The sequence below is a fragment of the Carettochelys insculpta genome, chromosome 1 (assembly GCF_033958435.1).
Source record: "Carettochelys insculpta isolate YL-2023 chromosome 1, ASM3395843v1, whole genome shotgun sequence".
Classification (NCBI taxonomy): domain Eukaryota; kingdom Metazoa; phylum Chordata; order Testudines; family Carettochelyidae; genus Carettochelys; species Carettochelys insculpta.
Genome location: NC_134137.1, coordinates 129,379,621 through 129,406,283, shown reverse-complemented (window position 1 = coordinate 129,406,283; position 26,663 = coordinate 129,379,621). Strand labels below are relative to the sequence as shown.

Here is a 26,663-nt window from a genome sequence, read left to right as displayed (position 1 = left end):
TTCTTTCTCCCTGCTGGGAAAGGGGAGGAATGAGGATGGAGGAAGTGCAAGTACAGACAGAGAAGGAGAACCGCACATGCTCACATCTCTAGATGATGCATGAGTAGCCCCAAACTCAGCATTGTACATGAGAATGTGCAAGAGGCCTCCCTTGCTCAACAAGAAAAGATTATGCTGGCCTGTGGGATTGTTTTTGCCTAAAGGCATCGAGGGCCTGCATTCCTACCACACACAACCTATTAGAATCCTAGAGGAGGGATTGCTTAACTCCTAGATCTATAGGAACAGTTGTTGTTCATGCAACCCTGGCAAGTGACAAAAATGAAACTGATAATAGGTGCTTGGATGGAGAGATAGGTGGAATTAATTTACAGGTGCTTCCTGCTCCACTATTGCTGGGAAAAGCCCCAGAGAAATTTCTTTTGTGGTTACAATCACTATATTAAACATCTGTTTTCCCTAGATGCACAGCATCTCTCATGACCCGGTAGGTAATAACGAGAATTATGGTTTAGCTGAAAAGAGACTGAAGCCAATATTACACTCAAATTGTAAAGCCCATAGTCTGCAGTGTCTTGGCTCGAACAAGAACAGTATTAACATAATTGTTGTTCAGATTGCAGTTGTCCGTCCCGTCATAGACCTGGATGTTTCTAACCTTATCATGAAAGGCACACAGTCCACCTGCAATGAGACACAGAATTAATTAAGTAGTTAAGTAGTATTAAGTAGTTAATACAGAATTCAAAACAAATATATCTCAGCCAGAAACTGTGGCACTAGCGAAAAGGCATCTGACTGAACCTATAAAGCCTTTTGGAGAATGATGAATTATGAAACTGCATTTACAGAGAACTTAACAGGGAGGCTGCAAACAACTTTCTGTTTATTTATTATTTTTTATATTACAATAGCAGCCAAAATGTGGCAGAGGCTCTCTGAATGCAGATAGGAACACAGTATTTGCCTTTAAAATATATAATGGGTCTGGGTTTTGTGTTCTGTGTGGCACAGTGGGGCCCTTTTCTTGGTTGAGGCCTCCACATGGGACTGTCATACAAATAATAAGTCATATTTTAAGGAAAGGTTTTTGAGGATAAACTATGAATAGAAACATTTTTGCTATTATTTACAGCTGCGTCTACACGTGCACGCTACTTCGAAGTAGCGGCAGTAAGTTCGAAATAGCGCCCGTCACGTCTACACGTGTTGGGCGCTATTTCGAAGTTGAAATCGACGTTAGGCGGCGAGACGTCGAAGTCGCTAACCCCATGAGCGGATGGGAATAGCGCCCTACTTCGACGTTCAACATCGAAGTAGGGACGTGTAGACGATCCGCGTCCCGCAACATCGAAATAGCGGGGTCCTCCATGGCGGCCATCAGCTGGGGGGTTGAGAGATACTCTCTCTCCAGCCCTTGCGGGGCTCTGTGGTCACCGTGGGCAGCAGCCCTTAGCCCAGGGCTTCTGGCTGCTGCTGCTGCAGCTGGGGGTCCGTGCTGCATATACAGGGTCTGCAACTAGTTGTTGGCTCTGTGTATCTTGCACTGTTTAATGAAAGTGTGTCTGGGAGGGGCCCTTTAAGGGAGCGACTTGCTGTTGAGTCCGCCCCGTGACCCTGTCTGCAGCTGTGCCTGGCTCCCTTATTTCGATGTGTGCTACTTTGGCGTGTAGATGTTCCCTCGCTGTGCCTATTTCGATGTTGGGCTGAGCAACGTCGAAGTTGAACATCGACGTTGCCAGCCCTGGAGGACGTGTAGACGTTATTCATCGAAATAGCCTATTTCGATGTCGCAACATCGAAATAAGCTATTTCGAAGTTGGGTGCACGTGTAGACGTAGCCTACATGGCACTAGAAAGGAAACATTTGTTTCCACATAAATAGCTTGCTACAGTCTTGGAAACCCAGCACAGCACTGTACAGTGCAGCAGAACCAGAAAATATAGCCTAAAATAAAACTGTCACACTGTCCACATTGAAATGAAAAAGGAAAACAAAAAAGCACGATGGAAAGTAAATCAGACTGTTACATCAACGGCAGCTTTAGAAATCTCAGCTATTAAAATCTTAATCAGGCTGCTAAAGCAACTTTTCAGTATATTATGTTTTGTCTTTACAGGATCCCTTTACCTTCTGGACACTATATAGCACATACTATACCTATGAGACATTGTTGCCATGTCCAGGTAGGATGCTTGATTCTTAATTCTTTCATTGAGGTAACTAGAATATTTGTACCATGAGCTATATGATCTTCGCTATCCCAGGCTACAGGAATTGTATTGTAGTGTTTGTGAATCTAGAAGATACAGACAAAAAAATTCACAAAAAAATCAGTCTCTTTAGAAACAAAACCACCATTTTTGGTTTATCTTCTTTTGTATTTTTAGATTGCAATTAAGGACGTATCCTTAGTCAGGAAAACAGTTAAGCACATACTTAGATGTCTTAGATGTCTAAATAGGAACAGATTTAAGCATTTCTACAAGTGCTGTCCAAAATGCATAAAGTAATTTGCTAAACAAATGTATAGTAAGTACTTCAATATCCAGCATTCTCTCATCCAAAACTCTCAAATAACTGACATTTTAACCAGTATAGTAAAAGTAAATCCATATAAATATAGCAAATATAATACAAGTTTGCAGTGTACAGTACTACTGCTGTTGGTAAATAAAGTACTCTGCATACATTTTTGTTTATTTCTTAATCTCTAATCTTGTTTTTTTTCCAGTGTTAGGCATTGCTAGGTATACTTCTCTGTTATTCAGAATATTTGAATATCCAGCAACCTCCCAGTCCCAGGGCTGCCAGATATGAAAAGTTTACGGTATAATGTTGTTTTCTAAAGTAAAGCCTTAGTGTATAGTATTTCTATTTCACTATTTGGGATTTTTATTTTTCCTGGTCTTCCTTTTGTACCTGCATCAAGCCATATCGAGTTCTGTCACGGTTCCAGCCATCAACAAGATTCAGTCCAGCACCGCTCTCCACAGAGATAAGTGCACCAATCAGTGCTGGATCTATGCAATAAATTTTGGCAACTCTCTTGATGGGGACTTCGTATTGCCTGAGACGTATGATATGTACTTGAACAAGCTTTGCTGCAGACTGAACACCACCTGTAGGAAATGCAAAGGTGAGTGTGGTTTGTGCAAGTAATGTTTTTTTAAATCAGTTTACAATGATCATTGGTATTCCAAAGCCATCATTCTCTGTTTGGAAAAATGTAGCCTTGTAATGTGGAGCACCATATTCAAAAGCAGGTGCAATCCTCTTGATTTCTAAATATGATTCATAGCTTTTGAAATGCATAAAGCAATAAATATATATCTTTATATGTCTCTGAATTAGTAAAACAAACCAGCAGTCATGTAGCACTTTAAAGACTAACAAAATAATGTATTAGGGAATAAGCTATCATGGGGCAGGACAGATTACAAACAGAAACGTGTGAACTGGAGTTCATGCTCAAATTCAACACACTGACTCTTGGCCTTAATAGAGGCTACATCTACGTTACAAGATAAATTCGAATTTATTAAAATCGTTTTTATAATGCTGTTTTTTTAAATTCGATTTTGAGGCTCCCAACAGGCTCCCAACAAATTCAACATATTGCACATTGACTGTTGCAGCAGTGCATTGTGAGAAACTATCCCACAGTTCCCTCAGCCCCACATTCTGAGCTGGCAGCCAAGTGTAGCAGCACTGTCAGTTTCCCAGGTCCCTGCAGCTTGGGGGACCTGGGAAACTGACAGCGCAGCAGCCCTGGTCAATTTCCCAGCTCCAACAAAGCTGCAGGACTCAAGAAACTGACAGTACAGCAGCCCTGGTCAGTTCCACGGCTCCTGCTAGTAGCAGGGAGCTGGGAGCCCGGTGCGTGCATAGCTTTGTGGGTTACACACGGGACACTTGTGGAGCCTAATAGATTGGATTTTAAGATGTGGGACTTCCACACTGGCCTTTAATCAAACTTCTGAATTCAAGCTTGATGCTGTAGCCAGCAGGTAACTGCGATATTGTAATCTCGATATTAGTGGTCCCAAAATTGAGCTAATGGTACTCACAGTGAAGACAGTCACGTGGTAATATTGAGCAAATTGCCTTAAATTTGAATTTAGTTTGTAGTGTAGACGCAGCCAGAGATAGCAATTACATTATGCATTACAGAGACAGTCTCCCTACGTTTGATATTTGTAATGATCTCACACACGACACTTAGTATTCTGCACGCCTCCCTCCTCCCTGTCAGTTCTATGTATCTGATTTGTCCATTTTTGTTTCAATTTTTTTTTATTCTATATTATAAAACTGTCAGTTCTGTACTGGAAATGGCAAACCTCCAGATCTGAGGAAGTGGGTCTGCTCCATGAAAGTTCACCACCTAATAAATTATTTTGTTAGTCTTTAAAGTGCTACATGACTGTGGGTTTGTTTTATTAGAATACAGACTAACATGGCTACCTCTCTGTTACTGAATTAATAACAAAGTGATGGGAGCAGCCTCTGCACTTCTTAGGCAGCCTTTGATATCTCTTTCCTCTCTAATTTTCTCATAAAATCTTTTTTTATAGTTTCTTTTCAATAAAAGCCTGATTTGCAGGAAGACTAAGCACCTGCAGGTCACAGGTTCTAAAGTATGTTTGAAAAAACTATGCATAAAATTATAAGAAAAAACATGAAAATAAATGTCAGATTATTTCTATTTTAAAAAAGCAACACAGCAAGCTACCTTAACTGTTAAATTCCACAGCAAGTTTTGAAATAGTTTATAACATGTTTAATGTAACTTACACTATATAGCAGTTTTCAGCCCCAAAAGTTGTGTATACTTACGTAATGTACAAGAACCACTTTTCATATCAGTAAAATACAATCACCTCTACTCAGAAGTGAAGAAGCTATTTTAGCACTTAAGGCAATAATACAGGACAGAAAGAATACAGAATACTGTATACAAGCAAAATAGCCAAAGGAAATTTAGGTACAAGTTGAACCTCTCTCGTCCAGCACCCTAATGACCTGACTGAGGCTGGATGAGAGAATATGTCAGACCATGAGAGGTGAATATTTTCTAGCACATTACCAACAATTCCACTGTTTATTTGGCTCTTAGAAGACAATTAGGGATAAATTACAGATAAACAGGTCAGAACAGTGAGAGCCAGGACTGGTGTCTGTAAACAAACTTGGCCACACCCATGATAAATTGTTGTCTAACTAAAATCATGTTGGATTACGGAGTGTGACAGACAGGAGTGTTCCAGATTAGAGAGGTTCAACCTGTATACAAAATGGAATGATCCAATTTGGAGAGTGATCAAGACAACATGGATAGCATCCCTCTTCTTAACAAAAGTTCTCTGGCATCTTTCCTGACTGAAGATAGAAGCAAACTCCATTTTACATCTCATACTCCAAAAGTTGCCTGCAGCCTTTTAATACATTCCGGATCAACTGGATCGTCACCCACCCTGAGGAAAGAGTGCTATCTATTAAATCATTTTCCTGCCTTGATGTTCCTTCTAGACCTCCTTTCCAAGTACCTACTCAGCCTAGTGCTATAGAGGGACTATGCCAGCTCCCCTGGAAACCTGATTGGCTTTAAATAGGGCCCAACGACTAATGCATCTCAGTCTTCCAAGTTTATTTTCAGATCTTCAAGATATTACATAATGAGAAATACCAGCTTCACTGAAGTTCAGGGTTTGCCACTGACTCTCATTATGACTAGGATTTCACGCCTAGCAAAATACTGGATATTTTCTACATGTTGCAATAAAATGCTGCAATTTTCTTTTTCTTCTCCAACACATCTTCTTTTCCAAACAGGAGTGCAAGTGAAAAGGCTTCTCATCCACAAAACTTAATCTCCTCAAACAAATGCTTGGGAAATTGGGTGAGATTTCCCAAAATGGATCTCTCAAAGAAGGGGCGCCACAGTTCCTCCTTTGATGTGGGCCTATAAAGTATTTATTTGGCATGTCACAACTGCCTAGTGTGTTCGGCATGCCAAGACTCAAGTTTCATTCCATGGGTTTTTTTTTCCTCAGTCTAGGAGGAGTCTGTGTATCCAAGCCAGCCCAGTGGGGCTCAGCCATTGGGCAGGACTCAAAGCAACACACTGACAGTGGGCTTCAGCCATTGGGCAGGACTCAAAGCAACACACTGACAGTGGGGCCCAGCCAGTGGGCAAGGCCCAAGATGACATGCTGACAGTGGGGCCCAGCAAGTGGGTAGTGGATGCTGAAATCAGTTGGAGCCAGGGGCCCAGAAGGCAGTGGGAGCCAAGGCAACTGCCTTGCTCACCTTGCCTTGAAGTCAGGCCTGCTGGGAGTGCTGAAGAAGGTGTGTGTTCACCACCTTGGTGGAGCTAATGCTACTAAAGGCCTAGCTGATAAAGGAACTGTCTTGACTGGAAAGGGATTTTATCTATTCCTCTTTGTTCAGAGGTTGACTGCTGTAAAGGTGGACCTTGAAAGGGCATTTCCTCAGAGAGAGAGAGAAGACATACCTAAGAAATACGGCCATTTGAAAACAGTAGCCTATATCACTTGCCACTTCCACTCAGCCTGTTTTGTAGACTCAGTATCACTATCTGTACCCGCCAATTACCACTGTATTTCTGAGCACGAATAGAAAATGGTTCGTAACAACTACATGTTTTCCCCCCTTGACTAACTGAATAAGGAGCTCTAGGAAGTTTAATTCAGTAATAATTGAGTATAAAAATGTTCCTCCATCATGTACAAATAGCTGCGTACCGTAAGTACTGTCAATCAAGCAGTGAATGTTACCTACCACAAGCTGGGGTTTGCACAGGTTCGCAGGAAACCTCAGGGGTTTGAATCGTTTGTAAATCGCCATAACATCCATAACTTACCGAAGGAGCTAAAAAATTAAAGGGAGGTACTTAAAATAAAATAATATCTCAACATTATATTGCTCAGGCTGTTGTAAGCATGAATTAAACTCATGGGTTACGGTAGCACTACAGTTCTCTGTCAACAGGAGTCACTGTTGGGAGAGTTTTCCTGACAAAGTTTCTGTCAACAGAGTGTGGCCACACACAAAAGCCAATCAGGAGAGTGCTCCAATCTGTCGCCAAGCAGCCAGACTGCCCAGCTGCTCTCAACGAAACAGGCACCTGGAAGCACAGCAGACAGGGCTGCCCATTGTTGTGGATGCCTGTTCCCTTGAGAGAAGGACCCCCAGAGTGTTTGTACAGCTTTTTTGTCAACGGAGTCTGTCAACAGCAGCATTCTGCTTCAAAGCTTTGAGGCAGAGTGCTGCCAGTGAAAGTACTGTGTTTTGTTGAGATGCTGTCAACAAATCCCATTTTGTGTGTGCACGCTGCATGAGTTTTGTTGACAAAACCGGGGTTTTGCTGGCAAAACTCGCTAGTGTAACTGTAGCCATGCAGAAAGGAGACCTCAACACTGACATTTCTCTTGTATTTTACTCATTTATGTTAATAGCATTTTTAGCAGCATCAGCAATGACAACAAAGTCTAATATCCATTAATTGCACTTTTCTAACGTTGCGTATGGAAGTCAGTAGAGTCACAACAATTTATAACAGCTGAGAATCTGTCCCTTAAAGGCTCTATACCTGAGCTAATGTCCCAACACATGAATATGTTTCAGTGAACTTCTATCAAACTCCTACAAGCATACCATACATTCTCAGAGAATTTATCTCCACGTAGGATGGAAAGATACCCATCTCCCATTGGATGTGGCTTCTGGCTCCTAAGTGTGGTTTTGAAGGGAAAAGAATGAATCACTAGCCCTGGTGGTGTTCTGTTTTCTTGAAAGTGGGAAATTAACTGAAGCCATCAGTCACCCAAGGGCATTTATGACCTTAGATGAGAACAAACATAAGAAATTATTTTTGTGATCCTATTCTGGTGTCTGACCTATACTTTAGCTTTTAAAGTTTATTAGGCTTACATGAAAGACGAGAAAGCTCACATCTAAAACAAACATTATCAATATGTTAGATTTTACAGTGCTGCATAATAGGAGATCTCAGGTCTGATTACATTTCCCTGGCCTTAAAATAACCTCTTTCCAGTGTTGCTTTTGACTAGTGAAATAAAACTCACCAACAAGGGCAGCAAGGCCCAGAAACAGCAGAGATAGTAGCATTGAGATGGCTCTTTCTCAGGTACCCAAGACTGCCAGAAAATCAGTCAAACTCTGCAAACATGAAGAATTCAAGAAAGTTTACAATGTTAATAAGAAAAAGTTCACATACTCAAATGCAAGACTTTACTCAAATCACATCTAAACACACATTCATTGACTTTTTATCCGGTCTAGCACATGCTTACTATTTAGGTCAGGGCTTACAGCCACATGGACTTCAGCATAATAAGACCCGTACTTGATAGTGCTTGAAGGATCTGACCATTATAATCTGTCACAATATCCATTTGATCAGTAGCAAACGTTTTCATAGATCAAGCTAATGATGAGCAGACTTTTTGGTACACCATTGGTATTTCCATGATCAGGAACTGATCATATAATCGCTTTTTAACATACCTTATTTTTTCCTCAAAGATTCCTTTTATAAAAATAATTTTAAAAGTTTACAAATTGCATCACTATACTTAAACAGCCACACAACATTCACTAGATTATTACAGACACAGTCTTACTGTGAATAAAAGTGAGGACTCCTTCTGCTCCAAGTGAGTAAAGTATGAAATAATCTAGACTCACCTGCCTTCAACCAGCCTTGTCCTGAAAGACGATCACTTAAAGAGCTTTATATATACCAAGCTGCCCCACCTTCTGGCTTTGGGAATTTTATGCTCTACTTAATATGATGACATGTCCTGTAAAGTTTAAAAACTATAATAATAGTAATGCTTTGAACACATAAAATGCCTTTCATCCAAGGATCTCAAAGCTCTGCCCTTCATTGTTTTACGAAACCACAGAACACTCCAATGAAGTAAATAAGTATTATAGCCTTTTAACACAACTGATGCAAAATAAGACGTGCACAAAATATAGCAGTGAGTCAGTAGGAGAGGCCACACTTGAATCAGAACGCTATTATTTTCTTGCTATACATCTCAGCTGGGATCTCTGGCCCACTGATGTTGCTTTTCAATAAATCCTGAATCACTGGGAAATTCCAGAAGACTGGAAGGGGGCTAATGTTCCATCAGACTTCTAAAAGAGCAAGGGGGAATGACTTGACTAATGACATACCAGTTAGCCTGACATCAATACCAGGAAAAAAAGAATGGAAGAGCTGATATGGGATCCAATCAGCACGGAATTAAAGGATAGAAATATAATTAATACCAATCAACATAGGTTTATGGAAAATAGCTCTTGTCAAACAAATGTGATTTTGCAAGGCAATACCAAGTTTGGTTGATAAATGTAATTGCAAACATAACACCTGTTCTGTTTATTACCTCTAGGGCACCTGCCTTTGGCCACTCTCAGAAGTAGAATGCTGGGTTAGATGGACCTTTGCCTTGACCCAATATGGCTGTTCGTATGTTCTTAATGGGGAATCATCATCAAATTGCAGTGTGCCTATGACATGGATGGGGCACTTTATAGCCCGCATGGTTTGTTAGGGCTGGCCCCAGACAGTTTGTTTACCAAAGTGTCCACAGGCATGGGGCCTCGCAAATCCCAGGGGCCGTGGCTCGCCAGTCCAAGCCAATGGGATCTGTGGGAATTGGTGGCCTGGCCTATGCTACTTTCTACATATCCCATTGGCTGGTCACATTTCAGCACTCACCTCAGACAGGTTGCTGACCCCTGCTCTAGAACCACCATTTTTGGCTGTTTTAGGCCTGGGAGCATCTCATTTTGGTTAACAGTTTACTGAGGCTGCTCATGCCACCAAGGGAGCATAAACATTTTATCAGCTCATGTGACAGAGAGAACGTCATGCTGTCCACTGGAGTAGAACAGAGGAGAGGTTTTGAGGTCAAGTGTCAACTAGGGTCCACCTCTTTCGCAGATCTGGGGAACAAGTGAAAATCTGGCTACAGCCTTGTTTAAACAACATGTGCTGCATGCTCCGATTCGTAGATTTTAAGGCCAGTGGATTCACAGTATCTTTATTTTCTATTTCTAATGAAAGAAAACATTGAATTATGTCTATTTTATGTATTCCTGTGAAAAAATCAATATAAGCAATAAAATAGGCCAGAAAATGCTCTGCTTCCTTTACTAGTTTCTGTATTTAAAAACAGTCAAGGAAATACTTAATTTTTGTGACACATTGCTCAAATTGCAGACTTGAGTTTTACGATTTCTGTGTTAATATGGTCAAAGAGGAAACACCCATTTACAAACGATCAGTTTAGTAACATGTCCTGAATGATATTATAGAGCACGTATTGGAGTTGTAGCAAGTAATAGTTCATCGTTGGCAAACACGTTATTACCAAATGACCTTACATTGATTCAAATGACAGAACTGCAGTATATGACACTGCAAGGTTATGTTATTAATCAGGAGTGTGTCTAATAGCTTTGCCACGCTTAAATGAACGAAGCAACACATTATTATAAAAGTTACATTTAAATGACTGTGAACATTTTGGAAACCGCATAAAGGAAATAATCTCAAACTTTTTCTAGAGCAGCATACTATGTAATTAGCAAGTAATTAATAAGGAAGGAACACTGGGAGGGAGTTATTTTGCTTGTGTGCTTTAAAATAATCTGATTTTCATGCACGTGGAATACTTGGGAAAACACGTATGTATTGCAAGCCATAGGGCTCATTAAACAGGTTAGTTAAAATGAAATATTCTCAAAAAACACCCAAGAAGTCCCATTTAGCAATAATAATTCAGGATATGAAGTCTCATCCATAGAATTCTGCAACTATACTACCACCTAGAGGATGCTATGTATGAGCTAATTCAAAACAGTTTTACTGGCTGTCTCACCTTCACCAGTCTAGTCTTGGACAGCTGTAAATGCAGACATGCCTGCAGTAAAATCCACCGTGTCTAAGCAGAGTGCTCCTTTGAAGCTTTATTGTGGCCTACTTCATTTACGTCAGATTTGTTTTAACCTTTTCTTATCAGCTCCAGAGCTAACTTAATGAAAATGAATCTGCAGCTAATGCCAAATGCTGCTGCAGAAATTGGAGTTCATCGGATTCTAACAGTATCTCAGGATAGGCTGTCAGCTAAATGGACATTTCATTAACCCATGCACAACCAACCAACCAAGGTAGGACCTGAAATAGTATCAGAATGCAGCTCTGGATAAAAATTAGGTATTCAACTATTCCTTTAGCCCAGGGCATATGAAATTTTCATCTCCCTAATCTCATCTTTTCCACTGGGCAGAAGTTCATAGATGCAAACAGCAGTTAATTGCAGGCATACATGTAAAGAGGAGGAAGCAGTCACACTTGGCTGAGCTATGCCACCATCATCTTTTTTAGGTAATTCTTAAAGAGCAGGCACACTGGATAACATTTCCACTGGGATCAGACAGGTTGCCATGTTAATCTGTATCTGCAACGAGAAGTCATGTGGCACCTTATAGGCTAACAGATAATGCAGTATAAACTTTTGTGGCAGAATAGACAAGCCAAGACCACCCATCTCCTTTCCAGTCTGTTACAGTTGCTGCCAAGTAGGGCATGAAGCTTGTCACTTAAGGAAAGCTTTTCTAGGAATTAGAACTTACTTTTAAGATCTTTTCCACTCTGAACGTTTCTTCACCTGCTCCAGTGGAAATAAAACAAGAAGTCCTCTGACACCTTGTAGCCTAACAGATTTATTGGAGCATAAGCTTTTGTGGGCAATGAAAAAGAACATATCTGATGAAGTGGGTGCACTACCATACTTACAGGTATAGAGGAAAATCGAAAGTGTACATAAGTACTTCTTCTCTTCCATCCCTCAACCCCAGACTTCATTCCTATCTTAAGGAAAGTTTGGAAAAGGAACTTTTCAAATTGGAGGATGGGACAAAGTTTTCTAGTATATTTCCAATGCTGTTAAAGAGAAGGGGGAAGGCATCTTGATTCCTTGCTAATTTTGTATTTTCTCATCTTATTTTAAATACATATTTTAAAAGATGTAACCAGATTTGTACTTATCCCATTCATTTGAGCTTTTTAAAATTTATAAATCAACTCTTGTAAAAGGTTCTTTTAATTTAAGATTTCTATGTGGAATGCAGTGCTACTGTGCTTTCTTCTCTGCTGTTTGAAACAGACCTTAAATACCATATTTACCCAGAATACTTCTTTAAGGCCACATCTACATGAGAAACAACTGTGAACAGTGAATGTCAGAAGGGATTTCCTGGCAAAATTGCTGTCAACAGATCACGTATACACAGAAAAGCAGATCAAAAGAGCAATCTGCTGTCAACAGAGAACAGCCAAACTGCCCAAGCCTCTCTTGACAGAATGGCTGATCGGAAGCTCTGCAAACAGGGCTGCCCAGTGAACTAGAAGCCCTGTCTGCTGACAAAAGGGCCCCAGAGCATCTACACAGTTGTTTTGTTGAGAGAATGCTGTTGAGAAAGGCATTATACCTGAATGGGGAGAGATATAACGCTGCTGATGGATGTGCCAGGTTTTGTCAACAAACTGTCAACAAAGTGCATTTTGCATGTAGACACTCCATGGGTTTTCCCAACAAAAGCCCAGTTTAGCTGGGAAAAGTCTCTCGTGTAGACTTAGTCAGAAGATTTTGTATTTGGCGTGATGGTTAATAGTTACAGGTTTTCGCAGTCTACTCAAAGCAAGTAGTGCTCAGAATGAGGCTGGTTGATTCGCTGTGGCATATGAAAATTAATAGTGAACTATTATATCCATTTTCTCAAACAGGACACAAGAACAGAACTATTCTTACTGAAACTATGCTTTGCGATCACACGATCAAACACTGTTCATTGATATGAGATTTTAATGCATAGCAAACCTGTTTGATATAAAGCAGATATATTGTTCTTTCAACAAAGTGTGCCCTTATTCTTAAAATTTTAACTCACTCCATTAAAAAGTCAAAACTTAAGATGTGTGACTTGCACACAGCCCACTAGATAAAACGTATTAGTCAGGCTAAACTCATTCAAAAAGACTATATAAACCTCAGCATCTGAATTCAAATAACTTTATTTCAATGTACATGAACTGAAACAAAAATATAATTGAGTTTTACAGACTTAAGAGAAATATATTGCTGGGTTGGCCCACTGGCAAATGTTCTTCACTACTAAGCAGTGAGACTGACAAGCTTTCTAGTCTTCACTTTGCTTGTTGAGCCAAAAGGAGCTGGAAATGCCACAGATGCTTATTTCCCAAGAGGACTTGCATTGCTGTGCAATTAAGAACTAGTGTTTATGAACACTGAAGAAGAAACCCATCCATTCCTCAGCCAGACAAACTGAACTGCATGCCGACCTCAGAGCTTCAAAGAGGAGAGAGACTTCTGAAAAAAATACATCTATTATGAAAATCCTAATTCACTTGTGGTAGTGTGGAAATTGAAGCTTTTTAACATTAGGTGTCCACTGCAATTTTGTTTTAAATTAGCTTACTTTGCACAGTTCACAATTTTGCATACATTTTGAGGTTTGCAACACACGTTTTTACTCCATTAACACTTCAATGATCTTCAGTTCTACTGTGATTTCCAGAGTTGGCAGGTATGGCAAAATAATCACAATTGATCTTGCTTAGTTCTGTGGATGCTGAGTGCACAGTATGAACAAGTCTTCACTAAGCAAACAAGCATGAAGGATATCACTGCAGCAGGGTGTATTACGCTAACATTCAATGCCTGTAAAATGTAAATTTGACTGGACTTTATTTCTACAGCAATTGTGCTAAGAGACTTAGTCTTCTGAATTTCATATTGTACTAGTCACTTTTTAAAATTAATTTAATACAGTATGAAATTGTCTGGTTATAAAAAAATAAACTTGGCAGGCATAATATTGTAGTTGAGTAATTATATTGCTCCAGCAAATAGCATTAATTTGGAAAAGCCGCAGTAGAGCTATCAAGAAAGGTTCGTTATTTTCTCCAGTTTTCCACGTCTTATCTGTCAGTCGATCATTTATTTGAAGATCGTCTCATGACTGACGTAGAGTCTTATCGATTACTGAAGAGCAACAGAGCAATAAAAAAACTGCATAGCATCAAATTTAAAAATAAACAAAAATTGTCTGTGTATTTATCCTGCCTAATCTCTTATACAAGCATCACTTCTAAAATTCACAGCCACAGAATTCATATTGTAAAACCCTGCAAGCAAGATGTTTTCAGTACCTTTGTTTTCGTGTGCTAGTACCAGCTACATCAGCTGCAACATGCAGTGTACAGACTTGGAATATGGGCATTTTTAATGGGTCTACTTGAAAATTTACAAAAGCCAAGATGGTTTTTTACAATTCATCATCCAATGCATTTAAATTTTAGGCAATGTTATACTATGGCACTGTAAGGCAAGCAATGCTTTGAGATGCACTGCTCTAGTAATAGTTATTTGTCATTCTTGCCCCTTTAAGTTACCTATACTGAAAACATGATAAATGGTACAAAATTCTGAGATGTAGATGATGGAAATGTTTTGAAACAGATTAAATGTATAGTCAGTTCCCAGATGATGCCTGGTTCAAAGGGGCTCAGATTTTCAAAATACAAATGACTTTCAAAAGATAAACAAACATTTGGAAGTTCTTCAAAATGTGATTCACTTTATAAAATTGTACAGAAAAATGGAAGTATTATGTGCAAACACACTGAAATAATAGACATTATAAAAACATTCCTAGAAATGTACCAAGATTAAACAAAGAGTGATATACAAAAGATTTATAGCTGAGCTTTTAGTCATCATCAGAGTCTGAATCATATTTCTTTCCTTTGATGGTTTTCTTTTCCAGCTTTGTGACACTGGTTCCAAATTTCTTTTGGCTCTGAAAAGGCGGGTCCATCAAGTTTCCACTGGAAAAAAATAAAATTTTTCTGTTTAAAGGTAAGATATCTTAACAGACAGCAACACAAACCTACAAAAATCAGCTATGTGGACAAATATGTTTAAAGGAAGAGGATTGGGATCAACAGTGGTTAGAAGGAGCATGTTTTCTATACCCTTAATCTCCCCCAACACTAAACGCAGAGATTGTCAGGGAAAGTAGTACCTTGCTTATATAGCTATCTCCTCTTAAGGAAGGGTACTAAGGAGAGTCACAGTTAAAAGCCCAGAAAGCAGGACAGCGGAGACCAACATTCCAGAGTAGGATGGGCATGCAGAGCCACAGATGGCTGTTGCATACAGTGGATCTCTGGAGATCAGCAGCGTTTGTGGCTCATTTTGCAGAGGGAGAGCTATTGGACCCAGATGGGAGAAACTTTGCAAGGAGAACCCAATGCAGGTTTCCTCACACCTCTTCCCTTTCTCTAAGTTTTACCATGTGTGGAATAGGCCAGCCCATCAATATTTACTAGATTCAAGACCATCTAGCACTCTCAGAATAGGTTTTCTTATATATGTTGCAATCCAGCAAGTCTACTTGTTCCTCATTTGTTGGATCCTGCTAGTAGAGTCTCTTTGGCAAGCCTCTCTGTACTTGCTTTTTACTAGTGTGGAAGAAAGGGAAAAGAAAAGAGAAAGCAGCCCTTCCCTAGACCCTGTGACAGATTAATGAAATGTCCAGACAAAACCAGAGCTCTATAAAAATACTGAAAAAATACAGTGCTTAAGCAAGGAGTATGAGACTATAGCTCAGCTCCCATAAGACTACAATATATTTTTCTGATTCCCTGGGACCTTATTTTTTTAAAGTAGGGTGAGAATACATTCAACAATTTGAAGTTTTAACATTCGAATAAATACGGATAAGTTTAATGGAAATCTTTCCATTTTTAAATAAAGTGGCTTCAGAAAATACAAGAATATTAAAAAACAAACAATGCTACATTAAATTATCAAGATTGGTATTTTCACAATAATTAATTCTCATTGCAGAATCTACAACAACCTGAACTCTATGCCTCATTTTTATGATCCATGTCCTTTCATTAATGATCATACCTCACCAGGCTATGTGACACAGTTCTTTACAAAAGTAACATAATAGAAGTTGTTTGTCCTTTTGTCAGTAAAAAGCTTTTTAAAGTCAAATTATATTTAACATTTTTGCTATCACCTTGGACTGGCATGTCCCCCATACTTAGCTGAACAGTGCAAGGGTCAAATCCGTTCATTGAAAGGTAAAGATATTCCGTGAAGACTGAATTAGTCAGCTTGGGAAGAAAGGAAGTGCCTTCAACAGTGACTCATTAAGAAGCAGCTGTAAGCAGAGTGGGTTGGAAGTTTTTGTCCTAAAGCCCTAAGGCCAAATTTCCCCTCCCACTCCCCTACACTTGAGAAAAGAAGTTTTGCCAATACTTTCAGGAATTGCATTTCCCTTTATTTTCCTTGTCAAAAGATTACTGCTGTAACACCTTGATTATTAGCTCACTTGTGTATTGAAAACAATAAATATCAACATGATCAGCATCTTTATACAAAAAATGAGCCCAACCATAACCCACCCACATTAACTTTAAAACACCAAATATATGAAGTTACCTGTAATTAATTATGTCTGAACAGCCTAACCTCCATTCTAAGGTATCTGTCGTGAAGTCATCAGTATTACCAAGATCAGTAAAGCCAACAATAAAATCTTGCGTTTTTCCATCTTTTACTAATGCTAGAGTGGGAATTACTTTGATGCGCAATCTCTCACACAGGAATGGAGATTTTTCTGCGTTTAATTTCAGGAATTTTGTTTCAATGTGTTTTTTTGCTAATGCTGCCAAATGCTTGTCTAATATCATGCACCTGTGAAAAAAACAAAATAATTCAAATACTCATACTTAGGTATTACAAACATCATAAATTAAATATATCTCATTGATGGATTATTAAGGTCAGATGTGAAGAACGAATATTACATACACAGAAAAAGAAAGGTCTGGAATATTTTACTCCCCCCCCCCCAATCAGTTTACTATTATCTAACAGCTTCAACTTACATTATCTGGATTTCACGGTTATCAAGATTAAGTGACTTGAAACTGTGGCTGGGGAACTTGGGACACCATGCTCCTACCCTGAGCATCTGGCTGTTATAAGTTCGAAGGGAATGTTCTAATTTTTCATTAGTGGGAGCAAGAACATGTCCTAAAGTATTTGGTAACTTTGCTGTTGGACTTCAAACAAACAACACAAGATCAAGCCCAAGTTTTTAAGAAGCAATTCAAGCAGTTTGTACAGTGATTAAGAATCATCCACCCTTTTATTTTTGCTCTGCTACCAAGTATCCCTACCCCGGCTTCTCTCTAAGAATCCAACTATACTTACCAGAAAATCGACATCCTGATAGTTGATCTTTCAGGATGCAATCTAGCATGCCTAGTGGGGCCATGCTAAATCAAATGATCAACCTACCATTGTCCACCCCCAGAACTCCTTGCAGACATGAGTAGTAAAGGAAGTCGACAGGAGAATTTCTCCTTTTGACCTCTGGATGTGGTGACAGTGGCAAAAATTGATTTAACCAATGTCAACTCCAGCTGTGCAATTCTTGTAGCTGGAGTTCTGTATCTTAAACAGATTTCTTCCGTTAGTGTAGATCTGGTCCTAGTTGCTTAGCTCAATATTAATGAGCTGCCTGCCTCAAAGCTAAGCAACGATAATGATATGAAGCAAAAGTCTCCCCTAGAAATGCTGTATACCAACTGTAGTGAAAATTTTCAGATATCAGTTTATCGAGCTGGTCAACACAGTCAGACTGTGTTTAAACATGGGGCTCATTTTATACATTTTGGATACTTATTTGGTTTTAGCTAAAACATTACTGCTTGATGGCCCACCTCCTCCATGAGATTTGACAGATCTGTTGATTTTACAGCCTCTAAATTCAGTTCCATTGCTGCTTTTGAAACAAAATAAACTCCTTCTTATCCAGTATTCGTTAAACTGGAACTCTCAAATCACCGGCACCAGCCCCTGCCAGCTCCACCTCTGGGTTCTCTCAGATGGGGCTGCCATCTCTCAGCCCCAGAACTGCCAGAGTATCCCTGGCCCTGGAGCTCCACTCTCTGGTGGAGTTCCCTGGTGCATGGGATTACCATGGATCCCCTGTGCCCCATGGCTGGCAGCACAGCCCCAGAACTGCTAGAAAGTTCTTCCAGCCCCAGAGCTTCACAGAACCCAGCACCCTGGCCAGTTCCCTGGGGCTAGAACTCCCGGTGGGCTTCCATACCTCAGCCAGCTCCCAGCCATGGGTTGCCCTGCCCCCTTGCCAGGATCCCCCAGCTTCCTCTCTGTTAAGCAGCATTTTTGAACATCCAGCAACCTCCCAGCCCTGGGACTTCCAGATATGAAAGAAAGAGGTTACTGGGGTGTATTTACCCTTACACATTCTTAGCATCACAAGAACTTCTTTAAAATAAAGTATTTATTTACCTAAAAGTTGTATCTTTATAGAAATGACAAACCACATTTTTACTCTCTTTGACTTCTCGGAAAAAGTCTTTCTCACTTGGGATTTCTCTGTACTCTCCATGTCCTTTTGAAAGCCATTCCTAAATGATGAGAAACAAAAAGTTTGTACAGTATTTCTTAACTGTATTTATTATATTTTGGGGACAATATTAGAGAACTTCCTAACATGTTATAAAAACATTAAATATATTTTATTCATATTAAATAAAAAGCTGCCATTTGAAAGCTCAAATAAAAGCTGAGAATTCTTTTATTTCTTTAAAAGAGGAAAGTGACAGAAGGGTTTTATCATGAAACAGTTAGAATTCAAGCTATAGCAGCTAGACAGGAAATAATGTTACTTTTCCCTCTTGCCCCTTTCTCACGCAATTTATCAAAGACCACTGGTCTGGATATGGCTGCTGGGTTACATGACCCCCCCCCTCACTTTCTTTGGTGGGGGAGATGGGGAACAGTCACTGCTTTGGCAGGAGCAGAACTGTACAGAATACAGTTCAGTGGCATAATCTCTTACAAAAATTATATTAAGCTTCCAGTGATCAAAAAGAGGATAGAAATCCCAAAGTAAAAAGTTCTTTTAACAATTCTGGGAGTCTCAAAGTTGCAATATGGACTGCCCTCTTGAGAAAGTCACTGTATATTGAAAAAAAAAATCAGCAAAGCATGCCACTTATAATAATAAAAAAATATTACTGAAAACATAACAGCACATTTTAAAAATGATTTGCAGTTGTCCCTATATGGAAAATGCATATTTATTTTTAAAACCTTTGAGACATACGTTAGCATCTCCACATTATGAAGGTCATCAGATGAAGCTTTAACAATAGATACATTAAGTATTTAGATAACCTTTAAAACACCAATTGTACACAAGCGAAAAGTCCTTAAGCATCTAGGTTCTGGCTTTTGTTAAGAGTATGTGGACTATTTTCTAGAATAACATGCATGCAATTATAAACACCAAAATGCATGCCTGTTCACAGTTACTGAATGCACAGTTACAATTTCACAAGGGAAACTGTACATGTAACTGAAGTAATTCTATGCTTAGATGTGCAGATCTGTCTCTCAATTTTGAAAACATAGCCCTTTAATAAAAATTACTTTGCACTGAACAGAGAAGGATGGAATAAGCTAGATTTTTTATGAGCAGTACTTGCTTTTCCAATGCTAAATGTCATTTTGCCTATTTTCTAATGTTAAAACAAAGCCGTTTTAACAAGATACCTGTGGGGGAAGAAGGATGTTATGCTATGAAAGAATGAACTGAACTAAAAAAGGTCATAGATATGCTGAATGTTGTCCATCCTCATGGTACTTAGTACAGCCTAATTATCTTGACTTTTTAATCAAGAGATTACAAAGAAGAAAAATCAAAAAAAGTCCACAACAAACTAAATTGTTCTTCAAAGAAAATCAGTGCTAGAGAGAGGCATGTTATATTATTACAACATATATTCAGGTCTACATTGAGTCAGAACTAACACGATTCCATATGCCCCAGCATTCCAGCCTAAAAATGGTAGACATTCAGCTGCATCCACATCTCAATGCCTGGAATTGGCCTCTACTGTTCCCTTCACAACTGCAACATTTTTTTTGACCTCATATCACTGCCCTTTTATTTCCTTATCCACATGGTTTGTGAGGCTTCACCATACAAGATAGGGAAGACCTTTGGGTTTCCCTATTCACAGCTCAAGTTCCACACAAGTGGCTAAGGAAACAAACTATGTTGCAAATTTTTTGGAAGAAACCTTAAGATAAAGAGCTTTAAAAGTGGCTTCAACAATAAGGTAGGATCATTTCCTGCCCCTGCAAAAAGACAGGAGCAAGTAAGTCTTCATACACATCCCAAAGTTTTTCTGAATTATATAAAGCCTCTTTGCAGATGCAGGCTGGGAGACCAGCCCTCTAAAGAGCTGGGAGAGGCCATGCACACGTCCTTTGGTAAATACCTCAAAACACAGAAAGACAGCAACTTGCTTACTACTACCAGAAGATTTCAAACGTTCAGAAGTTTGGAGGAGGAGGATCCCTCAGACATGTTGGCATGAGTGCATTACTGATATTTTCAGTCAGTCTCTGAGGTCTCAATCACTTGAATATTAACACAATTAAAACCCAGTATCAAATTTATTTACTTACTCTTCTTTTAATCTAAAATTTTTTAAAAAGCAAGACCTCTAAAGATGTAATCAAACTGTTTTAAATCAAGGCCAAAATTCAAATTTGTTAGACATGCAGTATTTTATGCAAAACTTCAGCCCTCAGCACAAGCACACAGATATTCAACCCCTAGCCTCCTGTGAGATTTTTCTATCAAACAGAGAATCAAGTATGATCCTCTTTGTTATAGTGCATAAAGTATCTGATCCCATTCTTTGAAGTTCAGAATTTAAAATGCTGCCACAAAGTTACTTGTTTCTGCTGCTGGGATTTCTTTAATGCTTCAAGCCTTCTTTCTTTAAGGCGTTCCAATTCATCTTCATCCATCTGGTCCAATTTCTGGATTTCAGCATCCAGCTGTTCTTCCACTACTTTAGTGGTCTGAAGCAACTGATTTTCCAGAACTTTTGAAAATATTTCAACTGAAGTATCAGCAGCCATTCTTCCAGGTATACAATATACTCCTTGAAGCTGCAGAATATAATACATGCATGCTATAAAAAGGTACCTATTAAAGGCTTTAGTTCAGATCCTGAGCAAGCCAGTCTTTTATGTACAAAGTTCTGTAGCAAAACCGAGTATAGACAGGGTGGCCAACCAGTTAAAGATGAAGAGCCAAAATAGTGGTGGATAGAATGTAAAGAGCCACTTACTATATATTTATTTATATTTCATATATCTAGATGTAGATTACAGATACATAAAAATGTAGATTGATATACAGATATATAAAAATAATATGTGGCTCAATACCCTCCTCAAGAGCCAAGTACCCCCAGCTTTCCTGCTCTAACAGAATGCCTTCACCCTCCTCCAGAGCCAGGCATACCCAGCTCCCCCATGCTCTAAATGAATGCTGACCCCCACCCCAGAGCCAAGCACCTCCCCAGTCTAAATGAATGTCTCCCCACCACCCTCTAATTCCATGCTGGAAGCTCAAAAGAGCCACCGTTGGAGCTGCTGCCACCACGATTCCCCCACCAATCAGTGGGGTGAATATTTGGGGTGGGCAGGTGGCACACCCAGGGTGTGGCTCGGAGGAAGAGCCCCATTTAAAGGCTCAAAGAGCCTTATGCAGCTCGAGAGCCCCAGGTTGACCACTCCTGTATTAGGAACTAATATACAGACAGTTGTTTTCTTTAGGGAGCTTTACAAGTGTGTAGACAATACTTAACACTGCACTGACACAAGAAAATAAAGATTCCAAGCATATCCTATTCTCTGACTCCCTATGCCAGCTGCTAAACAGCATGTTCAGCTTCTTGGATAGGGAGGCCATAATTATATGGGGCACTTCAGTCTCTGTTTTAGCATCACTGAGATCCATGACATCAACACCTGACTTCTGCCTCATCTCACTCAGTGCACCTCAGTTTTCAAGGTAGATGTTTCCTATGTTTCTGCCTGTGCCATGTGCACAATTGACTCCGTATATGTGTCTGGATACCCATCCTATGTCTAAAGCCTAGCTCAATCCACAGTCCAGGGGAATAAAAGCAGAAAAGGGTCTGAATCAGCTGTAGGGCCTGATCTGGTAAGGGTGCTCAGAGGCTGCCTACCACCACACAAAACAGCCGTGGGCAGAGTGGGAAACAAATCTACCTTATAATCTGTAGCAGAGTGATTAGGATACTCATTTAGGGATGTGAGAGACCCAACCCCCCACCCCAGGTCAAGTCCCTCTTCTGCGTTATGAGAATTGATATGAACAGGTATTTGGCACCTGTCAGGTGAGTAAGAAACTGCTCTGGGCAGAACAACAGGCTCAATTGTCCACTCTGGAAATCCTCCGTATATAGAATTTCAGACATGTATTGTACAAGGAATAGGGAGGAAAAAGAGCTGCAGGAACTCACTGACATTTCCCCATAACACTCCATGTTTGCTTTTCTTCTAGTTATTTAATGTTTTGTGGTGGTTTTATAACAAGCTTCCAGTGGGGCCATGAGGAGACCACTGAGCTTTGGATCAAACAGACTGCAGGCCACACAGTAGCCACCTGGCTTAATTCCACCTATAGTGTAAGTATAGGGTTACCAACCATCCCAGTTTTGCAGGAAGACTTCTGGAATTGGGCTTGATGTCCCAGAGGCTCCTGAAGCCAACCCAAGAGATCAAATGTTAAAAGTCCAGCAAAGTACCTGCCCGAGCCCCAAGCTGCTCCCAGAAGTAGCCAGCATATCCCTGTGGCCGACAGATAGGGTGTGTGTTAGATGACTCTTCAGCTCCCACTAGCAAAGAACTGCAGCTAATGGAAACTGTGGGATTAGGTGATGTGCCTGCATTCAGAAGCAGCATATGGAACCACTTGTTCCCAGCGCCTAAGATCTGTAGGGACATGATGGTTGCTCTGGGGAGCATCACAGGACAGAGCAAGTAGGGAGCCTGCCTTAGCGCAGCTGTGGTGCTGAGTGGGACACAAAGCTACTCAAGGTAATGCCCAGCTGCAGCCCATGCTCCAACCCCTTCCACTCCCAAACTGCCTGACAGATCACACATAGCCTCCTATGCCCTGCCCCAACCTGATGAAAGTGAGTAACAGACAAAAGAGGAATGGAGGAAGCAGGGTTACGGGTGAGGTAAGTATATTTGGCTTGTATGATTAGGCCGCTGGTCACCCCACTCCTAGGCTATGTCTACACCACAGCTATCTGTCGACAAGAGTCGCTGTTGCAAGAGATCTTCAAACAAAACTTCTGTAGACAGAATGTGTCCACACACAAAAGTGGATTGAAAATAAAGCAATCCAGTCAACCAACAGAGCATGGCCGGACTGCCTGGCCCTCTCTCTACAGAAGAGCCAACCAGAAGCACAGCAGGCAGGACTACCCAGTGACCTAGAAGCTGTCTGGGCATCCTACTGGCTTTTTTGCTGACAGATTCTATGGAGAAACAAACATTTTGGTGCATAAGCTTTCAAGGTCAAAGACCCACTTTGTCAGCTGCATCTGATAAAGCAGGTCTTTGTCCACGAAAGCTTATGCTCCAAAATATCTGTTAGTCCATCAGGCGCCGTAGGTCTTCTGTTGCTTTTGAAGACACAGACTAACTCCGCTACCTCTCTGATACTCTATGGAGAAAAGTATCAGAGGGGTAGCTGTGTTAGTCTGGATCTGTAACAGCAACGAAGGGTCCTGTGGCACCTTACAGACTAACAGAAAAGTTTTGAGCATGAGCTTTCGTGAGCAGAGACTCACTTCATCAGATGCAGCATCCGATGAAGCGAGTCTGTGCTCACGAAAGCTCATGCTCAAAACTTTTCTGTTAGTCTATAAGGTGCCACAGGACCCTTCGTTGCTGTCTATGGAGAAAGACATTCTGCCGGCAAGGTGGCAAAACCTGCTGGTGCAGACCTGGCCCTGAGAGAAACAACGCGAGCTGAAACCGGTTTTGCAAATCACACCGCCCCCGGTGTGCGTGTGGGGGGATCGTGCAGCAGGGTCCCAACGGCGCAGCAGCTGCACGTCCCAGCAGGGCAAAGGGGGCGGTGTGTGGGGGGGGTGCCATGGACCCACCCCCGCCAGCTGGGGAAGCCAGTGCGGGGGCGGGGGACACAGCGCCGCTGAGGGGCGACAGGGCGCCCAGCCAGGCGGAGAGGGCGAGGGCTGAACACCCCACAGGTGCCACACCCGCAGGGCACGGGGAGAACAAGGCGGCCACGGCCCTCGGCGTAGTACGCATGCGCGCCTCGCGCCAGCTGCAACCGCACCGCTCGGCGGCATCAACGGTCCTCGGCAATCCCGGGCCCACCCCGGAACGGAGCCCGCCCCCGGGCCTACACGGGAAACGCCGATCGCTGCTCCCGCCCCCAGGCCCGGCGCCGCCCCTCACCCTGTCCGCGCGCGCAACGGCCGAGAGTCTCGTGCCTGACGGCTCCGATGGTCGCTGAACTCCCACGCACCGAGCCGGCTTAGTTGAAGGGAGACGGCGCAGCGCGCATGCGCCCTCACCCCGGGACCCGGCGGCCTGCGGAGAGAGCGCGAGACGGACCCGCCGGCGCTGAGTGAAGCGCTCGCTGCGGCGGACAGCGCCCCCTCGGGCCGGAGGAGGAAAAGCGGCAGCGGGCGACCCGCTGGGTCCTCTGCCAGCCCGGCGCCCCAGTACCCCTTGCGGCCCAGCGACCCGCTGCCTGTCCCTCCTGCCCGGCCGTTTGCTTCCCCACTTAGCTCGTGGAGCTGGAAGGGACTTTCGTAGGTCATCGAGTCCAGCCCCCGCCCTCTCGGCTGCACCTATCACCATCTCTGACCATCGTTTTTTTTATTTAACCAGTTTGCCCCAGACCGTCCCTGGCCCCCTCAAGGGATGGAGCTCACACCCCTGGGCTTAGCAGGCCGGTGCTCAAACCACTGACCCTCTCCTCCGCCTGCAGTGAGGGCAATTACTCATTGCCACCCATGAGCCTCTTCCATGGGCGTTGTAGCTCCTGGGGTGGCTGATCAGGCCTCTCTTTGTACCATCCTAGATATCTCTGGAGATATTTAAGAACAGGTTAGATAAGTGCCTATCAGGGATGGTCTAGACAGTACTTGGTCGGCTGGACTCAGTGACCTCTCAAGGTCTCTTCCAGTCCTAGCATTCTGTGATGCTTTTGTACAATGGGCACAACAGCAGCCTCCTGCCTCACAGGGGCGTTGGGAGAATTCATGTTTGTAAAGCACTTTGGGATCCCTGGACAGTGAAGGAGGGTGGCTGCAATGAAATTCCTCCTCACCCCCCGCCCCGCCCCACCAAGGAGGCACACATGGGTTCAGAGCAGAGCAGTGTGCCACGTGACACCTGCCTGGGCCCAGGGCCTACAATCTGGGGAGCTGACTGGACCAGAGAACCTCCCTGAGAGATGGGGCAGGAGCTCCCCTGCGGGCTGGGGCATGGGAGTGAAGCACCAGCTGCACAAAGACTGCAGCTACAGCGGGGTTTCCCACAGGCAGGTGTTGCAGCTGCTGCAGTCTTATTTGATGGGAGGATGGGAGCAGGGCTCTGTGACCCTGGGCTGCTGCTGTTAGAAGGAGCCACTCCTGGCTCTCTAGGTATCTCTTGACATCAGGAATGGACCCAAGTTTATGTTTGACCTTTTTCAGGTGTCAATGTCTGACACCCTACTACAGCAGCAACAACAGGTGCTGCAGTCCCTGGGGCAAGGTGGGAGGTACGGGTGAAGGACCATCAGCCCTCAGTGCCACCAAAACCATGGTTCTCCGTCCATCCCACTCTGACAGCCATAGGCAGCTGGAGCTGTGCTGCTGTGGCATTTCAGAGGAGCCCAGAGCTACAGCCGCTGCTGCTGCCAAAGTAGCAGTGGTGGTGGCTGGAGCTCCAGGCCCCTTTGAAACACCAGGCTCAGGGGCAATTGCCCCCCCCCACCCTATCTCCCTGCACCCTCCCTACCAGCAACCCCACCTAGGCAAAAGCATCTAGTCAATAAGAGTCACATTAGGCAGTTTGTAAAATCCTGTAGGGACTGAGTGCAGCATGTTGAGTGATGGTTTCTGGTAAGCAGAGTAATCTCAACAGGTCATCACTTATAACGCATGACTTCAGCACGTCACTTCCTATTCTAAAATCAAAATGGAATGTTTTGTTTTTCTAAATGTGAAGGCTATATAAAAGGTGTATATCGTAACTACATTGTTCTGTCTTCTAGACTTCTTTTAAATCCCGAATTGGAAATGTTAAACATATAGCGTTCAGACATTTTTTACACCTTCCTGTTGTGTTATCCTTCCAATAGACCATCATTTTACTGCTCTATTGCACTTATCTACAGACGGATGTCATTACGTTATGATGACCAGGAGGAGGTTCATTGGGAGTCGTGAATCTTACCACCATAACCTACCCATTGGCTGATGTCTGTCTGTGTTACATTTTTGTGATTACAAATGATACGTTCTGAAGTCATCATTTAATTATTTTCGTTAACCCCACACTGGTCATATTTTTGATGTACAATAGTGATAGTAATG

The 26,663-nt window shown here is 41.9% G+C and overlaps 2 protein-coding genes across 2 annotated transcripts; both read right to left on the bottom strand.

Moving 5' to 3' along the window:
- Positions 1-544: 544 nt before the first annotated feature.
- Positions 545-8,155, bottom strand: LOC142006798 (lysozyme g-like). The gene is made up of 5 exons (XM_074983274.1): positions 8,113-8,155; positions 6,809-6,895; positions 2,924-3,123; positions 2,162-2,300; positions 545-684 (listed from the first exon to the last, which is right to left on the bottom strand). Exons 1-5 carry the CDS (start codon positions 8,153-8,155, stop codon positions 545-547), a joined length of 609 nt encoding a protein of 202 aa, XP_074839375.1.
- A 4,968-nt stretch (positions 8,156-13,123) lies between these two features.
- TXNDC9 (thioredoxin domain containing 9) lies at positions 13,124-24,650 on the bottom strand. The gene is made up of 5 exons (XM_074983273.1): positions 24,532-24,650; positions 20,953-21,171; positions 18,490-18,608; positions 16,606-16,860; positions 13,124-14,975 (listed from the first exon to the last, which is right to left on the bottom strand). Exons 2-5 carry the CDS (start codon positions 21,139-21,141, stop codon positions 14,858-14,860), a joined length of 681 nt encoding a protein of 226 aa, XP_074839374.1. The 5' UTR covers positions 21,142-21,171; positions 24,532-24,650; the 3' UTR covers positions 13,124-14,857.
- Between the last annotated feature and the right edge of the window lie 2,013 nt (positions 24,651-26,663).